This window comes from Drosophila teissieri, chromosome 2L (genome assembly GCF_016746235.2).
Source record: "Drosophila teissieri strain GT53w chromosome 2L, Prin_Dtei_1.1, whole genome shotgun sequence".
Taxonomy (NCBI): domain Eukaryota; kingdom Metazoa; phylum Arthropoda; class Insecta; order Diptera; family Drosophilidae; genus Drosophila; species Drosophila teissieri.
In genome coordinates, this window is record NC_053029.1 from 17,716,340 (window position 1) to 17,732,279 (window position 15,940).

Genomic DNA, 15,940 nt, shown 5'->3' on the forward strand with positions numbered 1-15,940 from the left:
TCGCGGCGGGGGTGGCCGCTGACCAACACTGTCCGCAACAGCTGCTGCAAAACATGCTTAAAAAATATTTAAATTTGTTAAAATTCTTCGGCCATCGTTTTTTCCCTTTTTGTCTTTTTATGGTTAAATTCAATTTAAATTCCACTTTAAATTCAATTAATACCAAAACTCTTATGTATCTATACATTAAATCTATTTAGAAAATTTAAAGAATTTAGACATCAGGCGATCTCAGAAGATATAGTTTCCTGTTTCAATTTCTTTTATACATAAAACCATACATTGTTAATTTAACGAATTGTATAATTTCCAGTACGCCTTATAGCTCTTGTTATCGATTATTATAGCACGAATCTATCGTTTCTACATGTTTTATGCAGCTTCTTGACCAACACTGTCGTTATATCATTGTTTTGTTTGTTTCCTAAAATGTTGCGGCAATTTATAGTGAGTTTATGGCCCCAAATCTAGTTGAATATAACTGATTGTTTATTTGTACATAGATATCTACTGTAGGCCGTCGCCAGCCACTACTTATGATCTCGCAAAGTCGACTCGCTAGCAATTTGGATAAAACTGAGTACACGACACCCGGGGAAATTGTGGACTACGATGATCCTCCGCATTTGCCAGTTCCGGAATATCCTGTCCGCCCGGATGAGCCGCTGGAGACTCGCAAGCAGCGGTATGACTTTATAGTGAAAATATTCCACAATCTCAGTTATGATCGTTCATTATCTTGTGCAGCCTTTTGTATCAGAGCCGAAAACGCGGAATGCTGGAAAACGATCTCTTGCTGAGCACTTTTGTGGCCAAGCATTTGAAGGACTTCAATGCGGAACAGACCGCCGAATACGATCAGTTAATAAATGGAGTCAGCAATGATTGGGATATATTCTACTGGGCCACCGACACCAAGCCCACGCCCCCTCAATTCGATACAGAAATAATGCGTCTGCTAAAGGAGCACGTCAAAAACCATGAAAAAGTGCAAAGGATCAGACAGCCTGACTTGTAAACATTATAAACTTAATTACATATAAGCATAAAAAACAATGTATTAAAAAATGTGTTATTTTGTACACCGGAACCTTAAATCTTCCTATTGTTTGAACATGCATTTTACCTAAGCAGAACATACTGGTATTTCAAAACGATCATTTATATGGAATAATAAATATTACTGTTGCAAGTGATTTTGTAATTTAAATATGGTTTAATTTTTATTAACTTTTGTTGAAAACTTCAGAGCAATCGAAAAATTATGGCATAATTGGTAAGAAGAAATTGAAATGAATACATTTACTGAACACATTGCCAGAATTGCATATATTCTATAGTATTTAAAATGAATTAGGCCAAGACATTTCTTCCCTTTAAAACACAGTTCTTGAGTACTGAAATACACATCCATACAATATATTTAAACGATTATCCAGTTAAACTCTATTCATGCTTTTCGAATGCGTGTATGACCAATTTTGTATATATAGATTACATTTTAATATGCTTAATCACTATTGCGAAACATTACACTAAAAATGTTCATTTGTTTTTGCTTAGTCTTGCCACAATACACGGGATGAATCGCTGAAAACACGGAGAATAAGAACGCGGATGTCTACCAGTTAACTATGGGTTCGGTTTTCTATTAACTTGCTAAGGAGATGATTGAACAGTTTTTGTTTCAGGCTAGTCCCTTCACTATCAATTCTAGAATATATTTTGGTGTGTGAGTGTTGTGTTTCGGGCGGTGGAAGCGAAAACCAAAGAGTTAAAACAGTTTCAAGGGTCGTGTCGCAGCACAGTTCGCAAATTTAATTATACATCATAATATTACACACGGTATGCTTACAGAGGCTATATAAAATATATGTTAAAAGTTTTTAAAAAAATCACGCTAAATCAAAGGCCGCAAAACGCATCGCACCTTTAGCATAATCGAACAATTAAATAAACGGCGTTTAGATATAAATAGGCGCACTGAAGCCAGGGATGCATGTAAAAGATAGAGAACGGAAGTAACAACAAAATTTAACCTACTGCAAATTGTAAATAATCTAAATTTAGTCCAGGGTCTCAAAGAAGTCCTGCGGATCAACGAACATCGATGGGCTGCTGTTTCCGCTCAAGATTTCCGCTGCCTCCTCCTGGCGAGCCGCCTCCGCCTCCGCTTCTTCCGCCTCCTCCTCCGCTGCTGCTGCTGCAGTCGCTGCCGCCGATGAAGATGAGCTGACCCCGCTCCTGCGACGACCCCGACGCACGGGTCCCGTGCCCGCGCTCCCGCCCACCGATGCCACAGCTGCCGACCGGAGCGTACTGCCCGTCATCACGGGATCGTAGGTCCGGGCCGACGGGGCATCGGTATTGCTGGACAGGGAGGATTTGCGGCGACGTTTGTTTCGTCGCCTTCGGCGTCGTTTGCTGGTCTGAACTGCCACGGCAGCCGTTGATGTAGAGGGCCCAGATCCGGTTCCGGCGCTGCCCAACGGTTCCGTAAGCACACTGGTTCGCGGCAGGGTCAGCGTGGTCTCGAACATCTTTAGCAGCGTCGGCGAACTGGGTCAATTTTGCGGGAACACATCGTCGATAGTTACGAAAGCGTCCTCGCCCAGCGAGTGCTGTCCGATCACCTTGATCAGCTCCGATGCGTGAGCCACCAGATATTCCAGCGGTGGACGACGCTCGAAGTTCAGGGATTCTGCATAATCGGGAATTAGTAACTTCGTTTCGCAAAGGAAAGACAGGTTTAGAAAGGACTTACCCAATATGGCCGAGTTGAGCGTGGTGGAAACACTCTCCCGTCGCAAAGGACACAACAGCCAGCCCAGCGGACTGGACCAGGGATTTGAGTAGGCAATCAGACTAAATGCATCCTGTACAAATTATAGATTGGTTATCGCTCAATTAGGGATAGGTCTGATAAAGGAGCATTCAAAGATCCTAACAATAACATTCTTATGAAAGTAATTTTCCAAAAACAAATCGTGTTATTTGGGGCACACCTAAACCTGTAAAATACCTGATTTTGTAAGATATCAATATTTATAGTTTACCTCCAACATTTGACGCTCTTCTTCAGTCATTAGGTTCTCCTTCTCCAGCTGCTGGCCCATGCTGGACAGTTCCTTGCCGAACTCAAGGATCTTCTCGATCACACGACCACAGTTACGCGATGAGGGGGAAACATCTACATCTGCAAGTGCTGGGGATTACGGATCTTCCCGGAAACGCTGCCAATAGATACCTACCCATTTCCTCGTCGATGGCATCTAGAGAGTTGCGCACAGCTCTGGCATTGCCATTGGAGCTCGAGTCCCCGCCGTTGGAGTGACTCTGGCAGGGCTCCATTTCTACGTCCATGCTGTTGCTGTCGTGCTCCACACACTTGTTGGAGTTATCGTCAACCAACATGCTTGAATAATATGTGATAGTTAACGATCCTAATAATTATCACATACTCCTTAATTTCACTTACTTTTTTATATCTGGCCTATCGCCGCCTTGTGGCTTTATCACAGCTGGAATCGCAGTGTTGTTCTGTTGTTGAGTCTGATTGATGTTGGCGTTGCCATTTCCATTGCCGCTTTTGCTGTGCTTGAACGTCTTGGTGGACTGTATCACAGACGTCTGGTTTGTGGGCATGGTCTGTGTGGTGGCGGTGACTTTGTTGTTCACGTTCTGTAAGACAATCCATCGGTTCTATTTATTTTCCTTATGTATTGTTTAAAAACCCACCTCAATGTCTGCTCCATTGATCATTTCAATAAACTGGCGGCACTTCAATGCAAACCAGAGGTTTTTATTATTTTCCAGAAGTCCGGGGAAAGAGCGAATTGTGTGCTCAATGGCCTGGCTCATTTTGCCTGTCAGTATAAGCTTAATGATCTCTGAAAGAGCGGATTTAAAGTTAGTAATTGCGTTTTCTTTTCTAATGGCGAATATACGAACTTTGACGTGTCTTGATCGATGCCAAGTCCTCGTTGAAAGTCTGATTTGTGTAACCATTGAAGGCCTCGGCGGTCTTGCTGAACGCATTATGCACCAGATAGGTGGAAACCAGGCTAAGCAATTTGGAAAACATTGTGTTAGTTGGCACTTAGTTGGCACAATAAACATATTTTACGAAAACGCACCGATTCATCAGGTTTTCCGGGGTCTCCAGTAGATGTGGATATCTGTCGATTTTGCGCAGCACATTGGAGCGCATCTCCTTCATCATGTCGACGATCTTGTCGAACTTAAATGGTTCCTGACCAAAGTTGGCATCCACTTCCTCGCCAGGAGTCTGTAGGCCCACAGTTGGATAAAGCTTGGTCTGTAAAAACATGAACATAAATAAAGTTAGAAAATTATACATTATGTAAATTCTATTAAATAAGCACCGGCAAATCCCTAAATGCGATGCCCAGATCCACTCCATTCTTTGTGTAAAAGCACGTGTTGTTCACAAAGTTGACGCAGCATCCAATCACATCACCGGTGGTAAAAGTGGGGCCGTAGGTTTGGCCATTTCCCGAGGAGCTAAACGAGTTGCCATCGTCGCCGTGGTACCCGTACGACTGTTTGTCCCAACCTACTTGAGGGGAGTGTGGTTATTAGGAATCATGGGGACATCTCGCCTAGCAGCACAACGCAACACAAACCTGGCAGGCGGTTCATACGGAACTGCTGGGCAGTTAGGCCGATGCCCATGTACCCGTTGCGTCCCTTAGAGATTATCCGCACCTCGAAGTAGTACAGTCCGCAGGAGGACGGGATCGGATAGGCAGTGCGCACTGAGGCGGCATCACTGTGCTGCTTGCCCACACCTAAAGTTTCATTAAAAAGTCATGAGGTTTTAGTATTTGGCAGACCATTATTTCTATATGCTACAGCATTGCAGTAAGATATTATTTTTAAATCTAATTGGCATGGATATTCTACGTTGAATATTTTATTTATGTAGTTTTAATATAACAACATTTACAAATATTAGTCAGCAAAAGAGTAAATTTTGCCTACATTAACTAAATTATTAACAATACACAATAAATAAGGGTTTTTATACTTTAAGTCGAAATAATAATTTCGAATGATTTCGAATCATTAAGTTACACTTTTTACCTATTGAAATCCTAATAACCTAAATTTACATTTTACATATTTGCAGCGCACCATCTACTCAATAAATCCATACATTTTACACGCATTTTGCATGTTATGTTGCACTGGTAAGCCAGCTGTTGCTGTTAGCGGCTTAACAGCCACGCGAATGAGCGTGGGAGAAGTGAGTAATGAAAAACAAAAACCACCAGCGCACAGCTGAGAGCACCTGTCTGTGCATGTGTGAGTGTGCCAGAACGAGATAGTGCGAAAGAGCGTGAAAACTGCAGATGCACTACAACTCTTCTTCTTTCTAGTGATTTGAGTTACATCCTTCAAGATAAATATAAAATGTTTGGGGATGGGGCCCCAATAAATCTGCAGTTTTCAATAGTTACATGTCAAATATCACTAACTATTTGAAGCGTCTATGCAATTATTAAATATGTAAGTAAATATGTAAGAATACATTTATTTAAAGCTGTCCCTTTTATCAAAGGAACTGAGTTAAGGGTTAAGGCCTTTAAAGCTCCAAATTAAAAACATTTAGGAAATGTTCATATGGACACGGTTAAATCTATTTAATTAAAACAACAAGATTTCTCGAACGTGGCTACAGCGTAACGAATTCGTCCAATACCAATGCATTTCTAATAATCCGTTCAGATACCTTTTTCATATATTCGTTACTAAATTAGAAAGTGAGTATATATTATGAAATCGAGTTAAGATTGAAGTAAGACATCTGAATTGGTTGCCTGACCCTTTCCGATTACCTATTGTAGCTGGTATGAATTTGGACCTAGCAAATCGCTCTAAACTGAATAACTACAGAGAAGTTCAGACATTGCATTCTACTCACCCTTGTAGGTGACCCTCAGGTTGTTCTGCGACAATCCGATGGACAAGCACTTGTCATGGGGACTCCAGCACCTGGGCAGCGGAGTCTCGCTCTCGTTGACATTGGGATAGAGCAGCCTTAGGGGATCCACGCCCTGGTGCTGTGGCGAATTGGAGCTGGCGGCGGGGGTGGAGTGATGGCGACGACCTCCGACCCGGGGCGATGATGTCTGGGTGCTGCTGCGGGGGGCGTGGTTGGGGAACATGTCGTTGCTGAAGTGACTGCCGTTGTTGCTGTAGAAGTGGCGAGTGCGTCGCGAGAGGCTGCTGCTGTTATTGTTATTATTGTTATTGTGGTTACTAATATTGTTGTTGTTATTGTTGCTGCTCCGTGGGGCGCGTGGGGCTGAGGAGTAGCGCGGCAACACGGCCACCGAGTGCAACCGCTGGGCACCGGAAACGGAAGCGCCTTCGCCGGCTCTGTCGACCCGGTCCTCTACCACCTCCTCCTCTTCATCCACCTCCTCGTCGTCGTCTTCGTAGTCGTCGATGCGCTCCACGGCGTTGGCGTCTATGGTTTCGGCTATGGCGTTGGCGTCTATAATCAGTGGCGGCTGCTGCTCGTTAAGATCCTGCGATTCGGAGTCCTGCTCGTCCAGATCTTCGAGAAGCAGCGGTGGCGGTGGCTCGGATTCTGGTTCGAGTTCGGGATCTCGAACTTGTGGTTCATGCGGTTGTTCCTGGTTAGTATCTTCTTGTCCTGATGGCTCCCGGTTTTCCAGCGATGCCTGAAGCGAATGCTCTTCCTGATTTTGCAATTCTCGGTGCCGGATAAACCCTTCTATGTGATGCAGCTCCTGGTTTAGCTCCGCTTGTTGTTCCTGCTGCACTGCCGGATATTCTTGATCTTGTTGATGCTGCAATGGGCGCAGCTCTTGGTCCTGCAAGAGCGGACTCTCCTGCTGATCCTGCTCCAATGGTGGCGTCTCTTGCTGCTGCTCCCGCTCTTCCCGCTGCAGTGCCGTCGATGAAGTCGTGGGTGGCGGTGCAATCTGGTGGAAAGTAGGAGTGGGTGAGTGATCATGTGGTGAATTCTCGCGAGCCTCCGTTTCAGATGCATTCAATGGGGGACTCGGGTGATCGGGATGGGGTTGGTCGTGAGATGGCGCGGGGGCGGGGGGCGAGGGTGTGGGCGAATGAGAGTGTGACCGAGACGAAGAGGGGGCTATTTCGGCACCCATGGCTCCCGATTGAGAGAGCTGGTGAGAGCTGCTGCTGGCGCTGCTGTTGTTGCTATTGCTGTTGCTCTCCGAAGAGAGTGGCGGGGCCTCTTCGACGTTCTCCATGTTATGGTTGGGTTGTCGTTGTTGTTTATCTTGTTGTGGTTGCAAAAGGAGGCTGAGAGAGAGACGTTCAGCGAGGAATTAGAGAGTGAGCCAGCAACGAGCGAGCGAGAGAGAGAGCCGATGAAGTGCATATGCAGATGCCGTGTGTGTATACGTGAGAAGTGGCGAAGGGAGGGGTAGGAAGGCGAGGACACTAGCAAACACAAACAACATCTAAAATGCAATGTCCTTTGTCCGTTACACCGTTCACCTCATTCGCACTCTCTCACTCACTCGTGCACTCTCTTTCGTTAACTGACCCAAAATATAAACAACAACAGCAACAGCAGATTACAGTTGCGACGCGCAGCTGCAGCACAAAAAATACAACAGCAACAACTACAGCTACGAAATTGCATGCACGAAAATGCAAAAAATCAATAGCCAAACGAAATTAGCCAATGCTTTTTGCACTTTTAAACATTGCTAGTTAGTTAGTTAGTTAGTTTTGCTTATTCTACATTTGTAAATTTCTTTTTACGTCGTACTTTTCTGAAGTTTTCTTTGTTTTCCCTTCTAACCAACGAGTCACGGTCCACACACACACACAAACAACAGCACGCTCTCCCTCTTGCACACACTCATATATGCATGCAGCACACACACACACTCGCAGCTCCCACACGCACAGAGAAGAAAATTATCATTTTTTTTTGCAGGGGCAAATGATCTTTGTTGTGGTATTAATTAGCTGATGAATTCAATTTGGCTTTCATTCGATGCTGTTGAACGGTTCTACGGTTGATATTTGCTTATATTTACCTTCGAACGATTGCTATGAGTGGTTAAATCAACGAAGTTTTGACTTTATGCTATAGAGCTGGAACAAAATCCGATGTTTATTCGATGCTATCGATTTTTGTTTAGACACTGGACAACATCAGAGTGTGCTCGGCAGCTATCGATAATTCTTATCGATTAAGGGTCTCTTGGCGCCGAAATACAAAATCTGATAAGCAAAACCACAATTCCCAAGAAGCCATTAAAAGAAAAATAATTATTATTTTTATTAATATGAAGTATGCAGTCTCTAAATATTACTTAGTGCGTTGAAATCTATCCAACACTTTTGGCGGTTATTTCTGAATTATTACTAGAGACCCAATTAACGACCTTAATGACAATGTCATTCGAATAAAACAAGAGAGAACGCTATAGTCGCGTTGGTGCGGGGAGATCTCGACGTTCATACGGACGGACAGACAGACGGACATGGCCAGATCGACTCGGCTATTGATCCTGATCAAGAATATATATACCTAATATATGTACATATATACCTAATAAATATCCTAATTCTTATATAATTTAATTAAATTTATATAAAATATGTATCCTTGTATATAATTAAAAATGGTTAACGTTATGTCGAATTTCTGATTCCTCTACCTTAAATATATAATTGTTCATGCTGCCTGAAGGTACCAGTACAATAATTTAATTCTACATGTATCCAAATTTAAAAAAGAAATAAAACAAAGATTTTGGAATCTTTTCAAAACAACATTTTCTGTCGGTTTTGGTCCTGTAATGATATTTTTGTCACAAAAGATAATTTCAGAACTTTTGTATGTTGAAGGCGTCTTTGTCACCTCATTAAGAGAAGTTTTTGGTTGCAATGTATAGGGTCGGAAACAATTTTAATATACATTGTATTAAATCTTTAATAGTATGTCAAGTAATTGGTATGTAATGTAAAGGTCGCGGCTGTATCTTTCCGGTAAATTACACCTCCTAATAAAAAACCGCCTCAAATTCAAAAGATTCCATTCGATTGTCAGAATATCAGGCTATCGCTGACGCAGAATTTACCGGTTCGCTCTATGGTTTCTCTCCAATACTTTTTTTTCTATCTCACTCCTCTATCGTTCTTGTTCGTTTCGTCACCATCTTTACTTCCCCGCACTAATTCAGTTGCGCTTCATTTTTTACTAAAAATCCCATTACAAAACTGATAAATAAACGCAAGTGGAAAATTACCACAAAACGTTTATTATAGGGCCAAATGCTTGTGGATTTTTAGATAAGACTTCGTAACTAGCACCACTTAACCAAAAACTGTACTTTTAATATATGAAATACTATCGAGCTTCTGGGACAATAATAACTTTATCAATTGTTGCATTTTAAGAATCCATTATAGCTATGTATATCTTTTATTTTAACGATCTCATTCCTGTTTGCTGTCATGTTTATTGTCGATTGCCTTCTGAGTTTGCAATTTGTTTCCATTTGTCAAAAACCCACTCTATCTAACTGTGTGACTAACTGAGAGAAAACCTACGTTGGTGTGCTAATTTTCAATAGACCCACGCACACAATCACAAGATTTTACTCGCTCTCACTGAATTGGAGCTCGTTTTGCGTAGTATTTTATCATTTTGCATTTTAATATTTTTTTTTTTTTTTTATTCATTTTTTGCTGTCATGTTTATTGTCGATTGCCTTCTGAGTTTGCAATTTGTTTCCATTTGTCAAAAACCCACTCAATCTAACTGTGTGACTAACTGAGAGAAAACCTACGTTGGTGTGCTAATTTTCAATAGACCCACGCACACAATCACAAGATTTTACTCGCTCTCACTGAATTGGAGGCTCGTTTTGCGTAAGTGGACGGGAGAGCCGTGCGATCTATGGAAGTGTGCGATTTTTACAGGCACTCACTAATACCATCACACTGCCCGGAGCTCTCGCTCTCACTGTGCGGCTATCGGTGTGCTCGTATGTTTGCTGGTGTTGGTGCTTCGCCTATAATCACCAATACCACTTAACATTTAAATGTTCTCTGGCTCTCTGTTTATGTTTGGAACCGGCTAAACTGTCAGGTGGACCAGATCAGCTGTTTCGATTCCAGCTCCTGAAGGAATTGGTTCTGGACTTACTGGGTTATTTAAAGAAGTTTAAAGGAAAATAAATAAGCAAGACTGTACTTTATTATGCGATTCTTCTAGAATTCATTCGTAACAGAGTCCATACTTGGGTGAGGCCCAATCAGGTTTTTTAGAGGCCCCTGTCGAGTTTCACACAAATATAGAGACCTCGCACGAGGCCTCTTCATTTCCCTCCCAATGCCCCTCAATCTTCTATGAATTGTTTGTTAGTCTACACACAACACCACGTACTGTACATATATGATACGATAAGGCAGCGCCCGTTTCCTATCTCTATCGCACCCGCGAATCGAGTCGATCCAGCGGGGTATAAAAGACGGCCAGCTCTCCCAGTCAGTATTCAGTAAGCAACAAGTGTGCGAGCCAATAACAGCTACCAGCTGAGCAACGAGCAACTAAACAGGTTTTTTCCAAGTCAAACTAATAATCAAACAGCAAGATGCGTTTGGGACAGACCGTACCTAACTTCCAGGCCGACACAACCAAGGGCCCCATCAAATTCCACGAGTGGCAGGGCAACTCGTAAGTGCCATAGAACCCTTTTCTCTAATCGAATCTCACTAATCATCTCTCCGATCGCCAGCTGGGTGGTGCTTTTCTCTCACCCCGCCGACTTCACTCCCGTCTGCACCACTGAGCTGGGCAGGATTGCGGTGCACCAGCCGGAGTTCGCCAAGCGGAACACCAAGTGCCTGGCGCATTCCGTTGACGCACTAAACTCGCACGTGGACTGGGTGAACGACATCAAGAGCTACTGCCTAGATATTCCCGGGGACTTCCCCTACCCGATCATCGCCGACCCCACTCGCGACCTGGCCGTCAGCCTGGGCATGCTCGACGAGGAGCAGAAGAAGGATCCTGAGGTGGGCAAGACCATCCGGGCCTTGTTCATCATCAGTCCGGACCATAAGGTGCGCCTCTCCATGTTCTACCCCATGTCCACTGGCCGCAACGTCGAGTGAGTACCTATTACGGGCTACAACTATTCATAATCTATAATCTCAACTGACGATCCTGTGTTCTTATAGCGAGATCCTGAGGACCATCGACTCTCTGCAGTTGACTGATCGCCTCAAGGTCGTGGCCACTCCTGCCAACTGGACCGTGAGTATTTCTGCCTACTTAATGCAAACTGTTTCGTGCTAACTATGATTCGTAATTAGCCTGGCACTAAGGTCATGATCCTGCCCACCGTCACCGATGAGGAGGCCCATAAACTCTTTCCCAAGGGATTTGACAAGGTTTCCATGCCGTCTGGAGTAAACTACGTCCGCACAACAGAGAACTATTAAAATAACCATTTGTGATCTTGAAATCCCAAATCAATTATGTGCCATAACTCCTAACATATATGCATATGCAATAAAAAAATGATTTTAACAAAATATTCCAAATTTCTTATTGTTTTTATTAGTTGTATTTTTGTATTTTGGCAAAATTTCTACGTTTTCAATATACACTTAGGAGAAAAGAAGAAGTAATGCCCCGTATAAATTCAAAATATTAAAAACTTGCCGCTGAAATCTATATCCTTGTAGAATTCAATAAGATGTTTCAATCCAGTAAAGCAGCCATTTGCAACCGTATAATGTTTATTATATACATACATACATATGTATGTACACAAGGTATATTCTTTTTTCCCGTTGCGGGCAGTAAATAAATTACATATCATATAGGTAAATTAATATTTATCGAAAAGTACAAAATGTCTGTTTTAATTTGATCAAAATCGTTGGTTTCGATCATAAAGTTTTTTTTGTTTCGGTATAAATTAGTTTTTTATAATACATAACGGTATAAAATGTAAGTTATGTTCTTTGGTAGAAACATTCTTTATTGGTAACTAATTACAATAAGATTAAATACGGTGGCTAATACCTTGCAGTTTTTCTTAAACTCTGGGATAATTTGTTCCACTATTTATTAGTCGATGGTGGTGGGCAGGTTCGCAATTTGATGCTGTTGGGACAACGCAATTAATTGTGGTTCACTCAGAAATGGCACAGATATACTTACAGTTTACTTGGTTTACATCACATAATACTACTATTATTTATTTATTCGTCTGGCCTGGTATTGCTTTTCGGCTCCTCGTGGATCAGGTACTCCTTGGCCATGGTGTAGGCCAATCCGGCGGTCAAACATCCGACGACTGTTCCCTGGGCAGCCACACGCAGCTGCATCAGAAAGACGCTGGTGCTCATGGTGCCTCGGTTCCGATATTTGTAGGCTCCAACCAAACCTGCGGCCACGAATCCGGCAATACCCACCAGCATGAAGGGCGATTCCTTCACTTTCCGGGATAATTTGTTTGCCTGGGCGACATCTTCGTCGGTTTCAAAGAGAGAATTGGAACTCATTTTGAGCAGGTATGAAAACTTGTATAGGAATCTGCTTCCCTGTTTTTTGTAGTTTGCCTAATAATTGCCAACTGAATTCCGAGTGAGAGAGATCGCTGCCTTTATACCCACTTGCTTTGAGGCGATCAGTGAGCGAGATAGATATACACAGTAAGTGAGTTTACCAATGAATACATATGTACATATGTATATACGCAGATATAGTGTACAGCTGAGCGAGCAAGGCCTCCCTGTTTTGAACGTCTCTATTTTGAATGTTGCCATGTACCTGCCTTCGTGAAACTCTTGACGTTATGATGAAATTCTAGAAGTTACCTCAAAAATGGCAAATGTTTATTATATTATATCCATTATATATACCCTTTTCCAATAAGCCAGAATTAGTGGCTATTTTAAAGAGCTTCACACCAAACAGCTGATCACTTTCCAAAGAGTGCAAGTAAGTAGTGAGAGAAGAAGAGAGCGACGCGCCGCGTACTGGTATTTGTGAGTGCTTGTAAAAATCGCATACTACCATGGATTGTACGAATCTCACGTTCACGTACACAAAACGAGCCCCCAATTCGGAGAGAAGAGCGAGTAAAGTATTGAGACTGTGTGCGTGAGTCTATCGAAAATTAGCACACCAGCGTATGTTTCCTCTCAGTAAGTCACACAGATGGATCGAGTGGGTTTGGGAAGTCAAATGGGCCGAACGCTAGATTAGTCGCAAAAAGACTGTTCACAGGAAGGAATATCAAATTGGAAGAAATATGTAATATTATTTTAAAATACTAGATATTAAACTGTGCTGTGTTATGAAATATGTGTGGAACGACCATATAAACAATGACAATGAATCAAAGTACAGTGTATGCACTGCGTGTCAAGGCTGAGCAAAGCCTTATACACATTTTGTGGTAATTTTCCATCGGTTTCTGGTTTGTTTGTCAATAACAAAGTGGATTCTTTGGAAGAGGGGAAATGTCGAATGCGGTGATGCCGGGAAGAGAGATGCACAAGCCACGCGATCGGTATAGTTGGTTGGTTGATGGACTATGGAATGGGTGGGAGTAGGAGGGGCCAGTAATGATAGTGGGAAGGCGAGAGCGAACCGGGTCAAATCAGCGATAGCTCACCCAGATTCCAATAAATCGAATTCAAAATCTTGTTATCGTTATCGGACAAGAGTTGGGCTACAAATTCCGTTTTCATTGATTCAGTTCAGTGTAGATTTCCACTTCACATAAGCCAGTAGCATACACTTATGGCTAAGTTAATAAATGATATCAGTAAACTCATTGATTCCTGCAGAGGTCGAATGGTTTTGATGGAGGCGTTATGCCAAGCTGCCAAATTGGTGGCAGGATACCAAATCAAGCAATGTTCCAATGTCTGCTTAGAAAACTCTGGTGAGCCACCCGTGCTCCAGTACACTCTGGACTGCGAACTGAACGACTATGAACCGGATCGCATTACGGCTGTATTGGTGGTGATGTCCAATGCGGTGGATCTGCTTTTCTATCCCGTCGACAAACTTTTGTGGCTGGCTAAGCATGTCAGAAAACAGGAATCCTGGCGCTATGTTAACTCCTTACTTTGCATGCTCTCTGTTTACCTAAATGTCGTGAGATCATCAAGGACTTTCTCACTAAAAGGCTATAAACTAAGTTACCTGAATGTTTTGTCCCTTGCTCGCCTCTTGGTCGATCTGGTTCACACCATCTGCTTTGTGACAAGGGGTAACCTGTGGAGCATAAAGCATTCATTCCTTTACATGATAGCTTTTGGGACTGTTTCCACGGGACTGGGAATGTGTCAGATCTTGACGGAAGACAGCTGACAAGTAGAAGGTTTTACCATTGAATCCGATTTTGGTGAATGAAATTTACAGATAGCCGTTATCATATTTTTGGCACGCTGATATTGATAAGAAATTTATATGAGCCTTCAGTTGGTAATCGTGTATTAATGTGTACAAATAAAATAATTTTAAATACATTTACATTACATCTACATTTAAATTTGTTTTAATGTTTGTGCATTTTCTTGTTATTGCAAATGTAAACGCAATAGTTATCAAAAAAATGCCTAATCAGAGGAACAAATAATTTTAAAATATTTTAGCTATTCCGCTCTGAAACTATAGTCCATTAAAATCGACCACCTCTAGCTATCTTAACGCTAAGAGTGCGGGTTTATTTATTCTTTATTATTTTAATTATTTATTTCAATTTTAGAACCACATTATTTTCTAGAATATCTAAAGCAAACAAGAGAGAACGCTATAGTCGAGGTCCCCGACTATCTGATACCCGTTACTCAGCTAGTGTAAGTGCGAAGGAGAGTCTTCAACACTGACAGTTTTTGGCGGTTTGTGGGCGTTAGAGTGGGCGTGGCAAAAAGTTTTTTGCAATCGATAGAATTTACAAGTCTAATACAAAATGAAAAGTGTGGCGTTAGAGTGGCGTGCAACATGAATCACAAACTTGCGCTGGTCTATGTCTCTGGAGTCTGTATGTTTAATCTCAACTTTTAGCTTTGTGGTTCTGAGATCTCGACGTTCATACGGACAGACGGACGGACATGGCCAGATCGACTCGGCTACTGATCCTGATCAAGAATATATATACTTTATATGGTCGGAAACGCTTCCTTCTGCCTGTTACATACTTTTCAACGAATCTAGTATACCCTTTTACTCTACGAGTAACGGGTATAAAAATCACATTGGCGCCTAAGTTATCGATATCGATTTAAATTCAGGTTGATCACCCGGTTCGCTCTTTATTTTGTTTCCCCTTTGTGATTCCCTCCTGAAAGACCGCTGCTCTCACTCACACTAACGCAATCTTAAGCCCCTTGACTACAAATTGGAGGTTGTTTACAAACAACCTGGAATACAGTAAATTACGAGAAATGGAAAATTACCACAAAATATAAGTATGTAGTGGAACCAAATGGTTTTGCGTCTTGAATTTAACTCTGAAACTAACCACAACTGAATTTACGGACTGTACTTTTAGCACATGAAAAAGCATTTAATTTATTTAATTTTACACTACTACACCCTGAAGTATACACACTGCTTCTACGACACTTGTATTCACTACCTAGATCTAACCATCCTCTATTAATCAGATACCAAGCTGGGTTGCTTTCATCTGCACTGTCTCTGGCTTTCTGAGTTAGGGATCTGCCCATCCGGCTTCCCAAAACCCACTTGATCTATTCGTGTGACTTACTGAGAGAAAACCTACGTTGGTGTGCTTATTTTCGATAGACCCACGCACACAATCACAAGATTTTACTCGCTCTCTCTATGAATTGGAGGCTCGTTTTGCGTAAGTGAACGGGAGAGCCGTGCGATCTATGGAAGTGTGCGATTTTTACAGGC

At 42.2% G+C, this 15,940-nt stretch overlaps 6 protein-coding genes across 10 annotated transcripts; 3 read left to right on the top strand and 3 right to left on the bottom strand.

Annotated features, from left to right (window-relative positions):
• The first annotated feature begins 381 nt into the window (after window positions 1-381).
• LOC122626282 (succinate dehydrogenase assembly factor 2-B, mitochondrial) lies at window positions 382-1,210 on the top strand. The gene is made up of 3 exons (XM_043806478.1): window positions 382-447; window positions 504-685; window positions 748-1,210. Exons 1-3 carry the CDS (start codon window positions 430-432, stop codon window positions 1,016-1,018), a joined length of 471 nt encoding a protein of 156 aa, XP_043662413.1. The 5' UTR covers window positions 382-429; the 3' UTR covers window positions 1,019-1,210.
• Window positions 1,211-1,792: 582 nt separating this feature from the next.
• LOC122625980 lies at window positions 1,793-2,540 on the bottom strand. Its single transcript, XM_043806062.1, has one exon. It carries the CDS (start codon window positions 2,538-2,540, stop codon window positions 2,067-2,069), a length of 474 nt encoding a protein of 157 aa, XP_043661997.1. The 3' UTR covers window positions 1,793-2,066.
• A 24-nt stretch (window positions 2,541-2,564) lies between these two features.
• On the bottom strand, window positions 2,565-8,151 carry LOC122611888 (ran-binding proteins 9/10 homolog). Of its 4 annotated transcripts, none has more exons than XM_043785271.1 (12): window positions 8,073-8,151; window positions 5,948-7,323; window positions 4,647-4,811; window positions 4,386-4,579; window positions 4,137-4,318; window positions 3,952-4,064; window positions 3,739-3,890; window positions 3,479-3,681; window positions 3,252-3,415; window positions 3,057-3,190; window positions 2,765-2,876; window positions 2,565-2,701 (listed from the first exon to the last, which is right to left on the bottom strand). In XM_043785271.1, exons 2-12 carry the CDS (start codon window positions 7,269-7,271, stop codon window positions 2,565-2,567), a joined length of 2,880 nt encoding a protein of 959 aa, XP_043641206.1. In that variant the 5' UTR covers window positions 7,272-7,323; window positions 8,073-8,151. The 4 variants fall into 4 exon arrangements, with proteins under 4 accessions (XP_043641206.1, XP_043641204.1, XP_043641207.1 ...); XM_043785269.1 differs by having other exon boundaries at window positions 3,057-3,196; XM_043785272.1 differs by having other exon boundaries at window positions 4,386-4,576; window positions 8,073-8,149.
• A 2,341-nt stretch (window positions 8,152-10,492) lies between these two features.
• LOC122611493 (peroxiredoxin-6-like) lies at window positions 10,493-11,588 on the top strand. Its single transcript, XM_043784622.1, has 4 exons — window positions 10,493-10,723; window positions 10,785-11,159; window positions 11,230-11,305; window positions 11,365-11,588. Exons 1-4 carry the CDS (start codon window positions 10,641-10,643, stop codon window positions 11,491-11,493), a joined length of 663 nt encoding a protein of 220 aa, XP_043640557.1. The 5' UTR covers window positions 10,493-10,640; the 3' UTR covers window positions 11,494-11,588.
• A 418-nt stretch (window positions 11,589-12,006) lies between these two features.
• LOC122611499 (HIG1 domain family member 1A, mitochondrial-like) lies at window positions 12,007-12,650 on the bottom strand. The gene is made up of 2 exons (XM_043784630.1): window positions 12,221-12,650; window positions 12,007-12,163 (listed from the first exon to the last, which is right to left on the bottom strand). Exon 1 carries the CDS (start codon window positions 12,562-12,564, stop codon window positions 12,262-12,264), a length of 303 nt encoding a protein of 100 aa, XP_043640565.1. The 5' UTR covers window positions 12,565-12,650; the 3' UTR covers window positions 12,007-12,163; window positions 12,221-12,261.
• A 121-nt stretch (window positions 12,651-12,771) lies between these two features.
• LOC122611497 lies at window positions 12,772-14,936 on the top strand. 2 transcript variants are annotated; one of them, XM_043784628.1, is made up of 2 exons: window positions 12,772-13,318; window positions 13,858-14,936. In XM_043784628.1, exon 2 carries the CDS (start codon window positions 13,865-13,867, stop codon window positions 14,384-14,386), a length of 522 nt encoding a protein of 173 aa, XP_043640563.1. In that variant the 5' UTR covers window positions 12,772-13,318; window positions 13,858-13,864; the 3' UTR covers window positions 14,387-14,936. The 2 variants fall into 2 exon arrangements, with proteins under 2 accessions (XP_043640563.1, XP_043640562.1); XM_043784627.1 differs by having other exon boundaries at window positions 12,772-14,936.
• The last annotated feature ends 1,004 nt before the right edge of the window (window positions 14,937-15,940 follow it).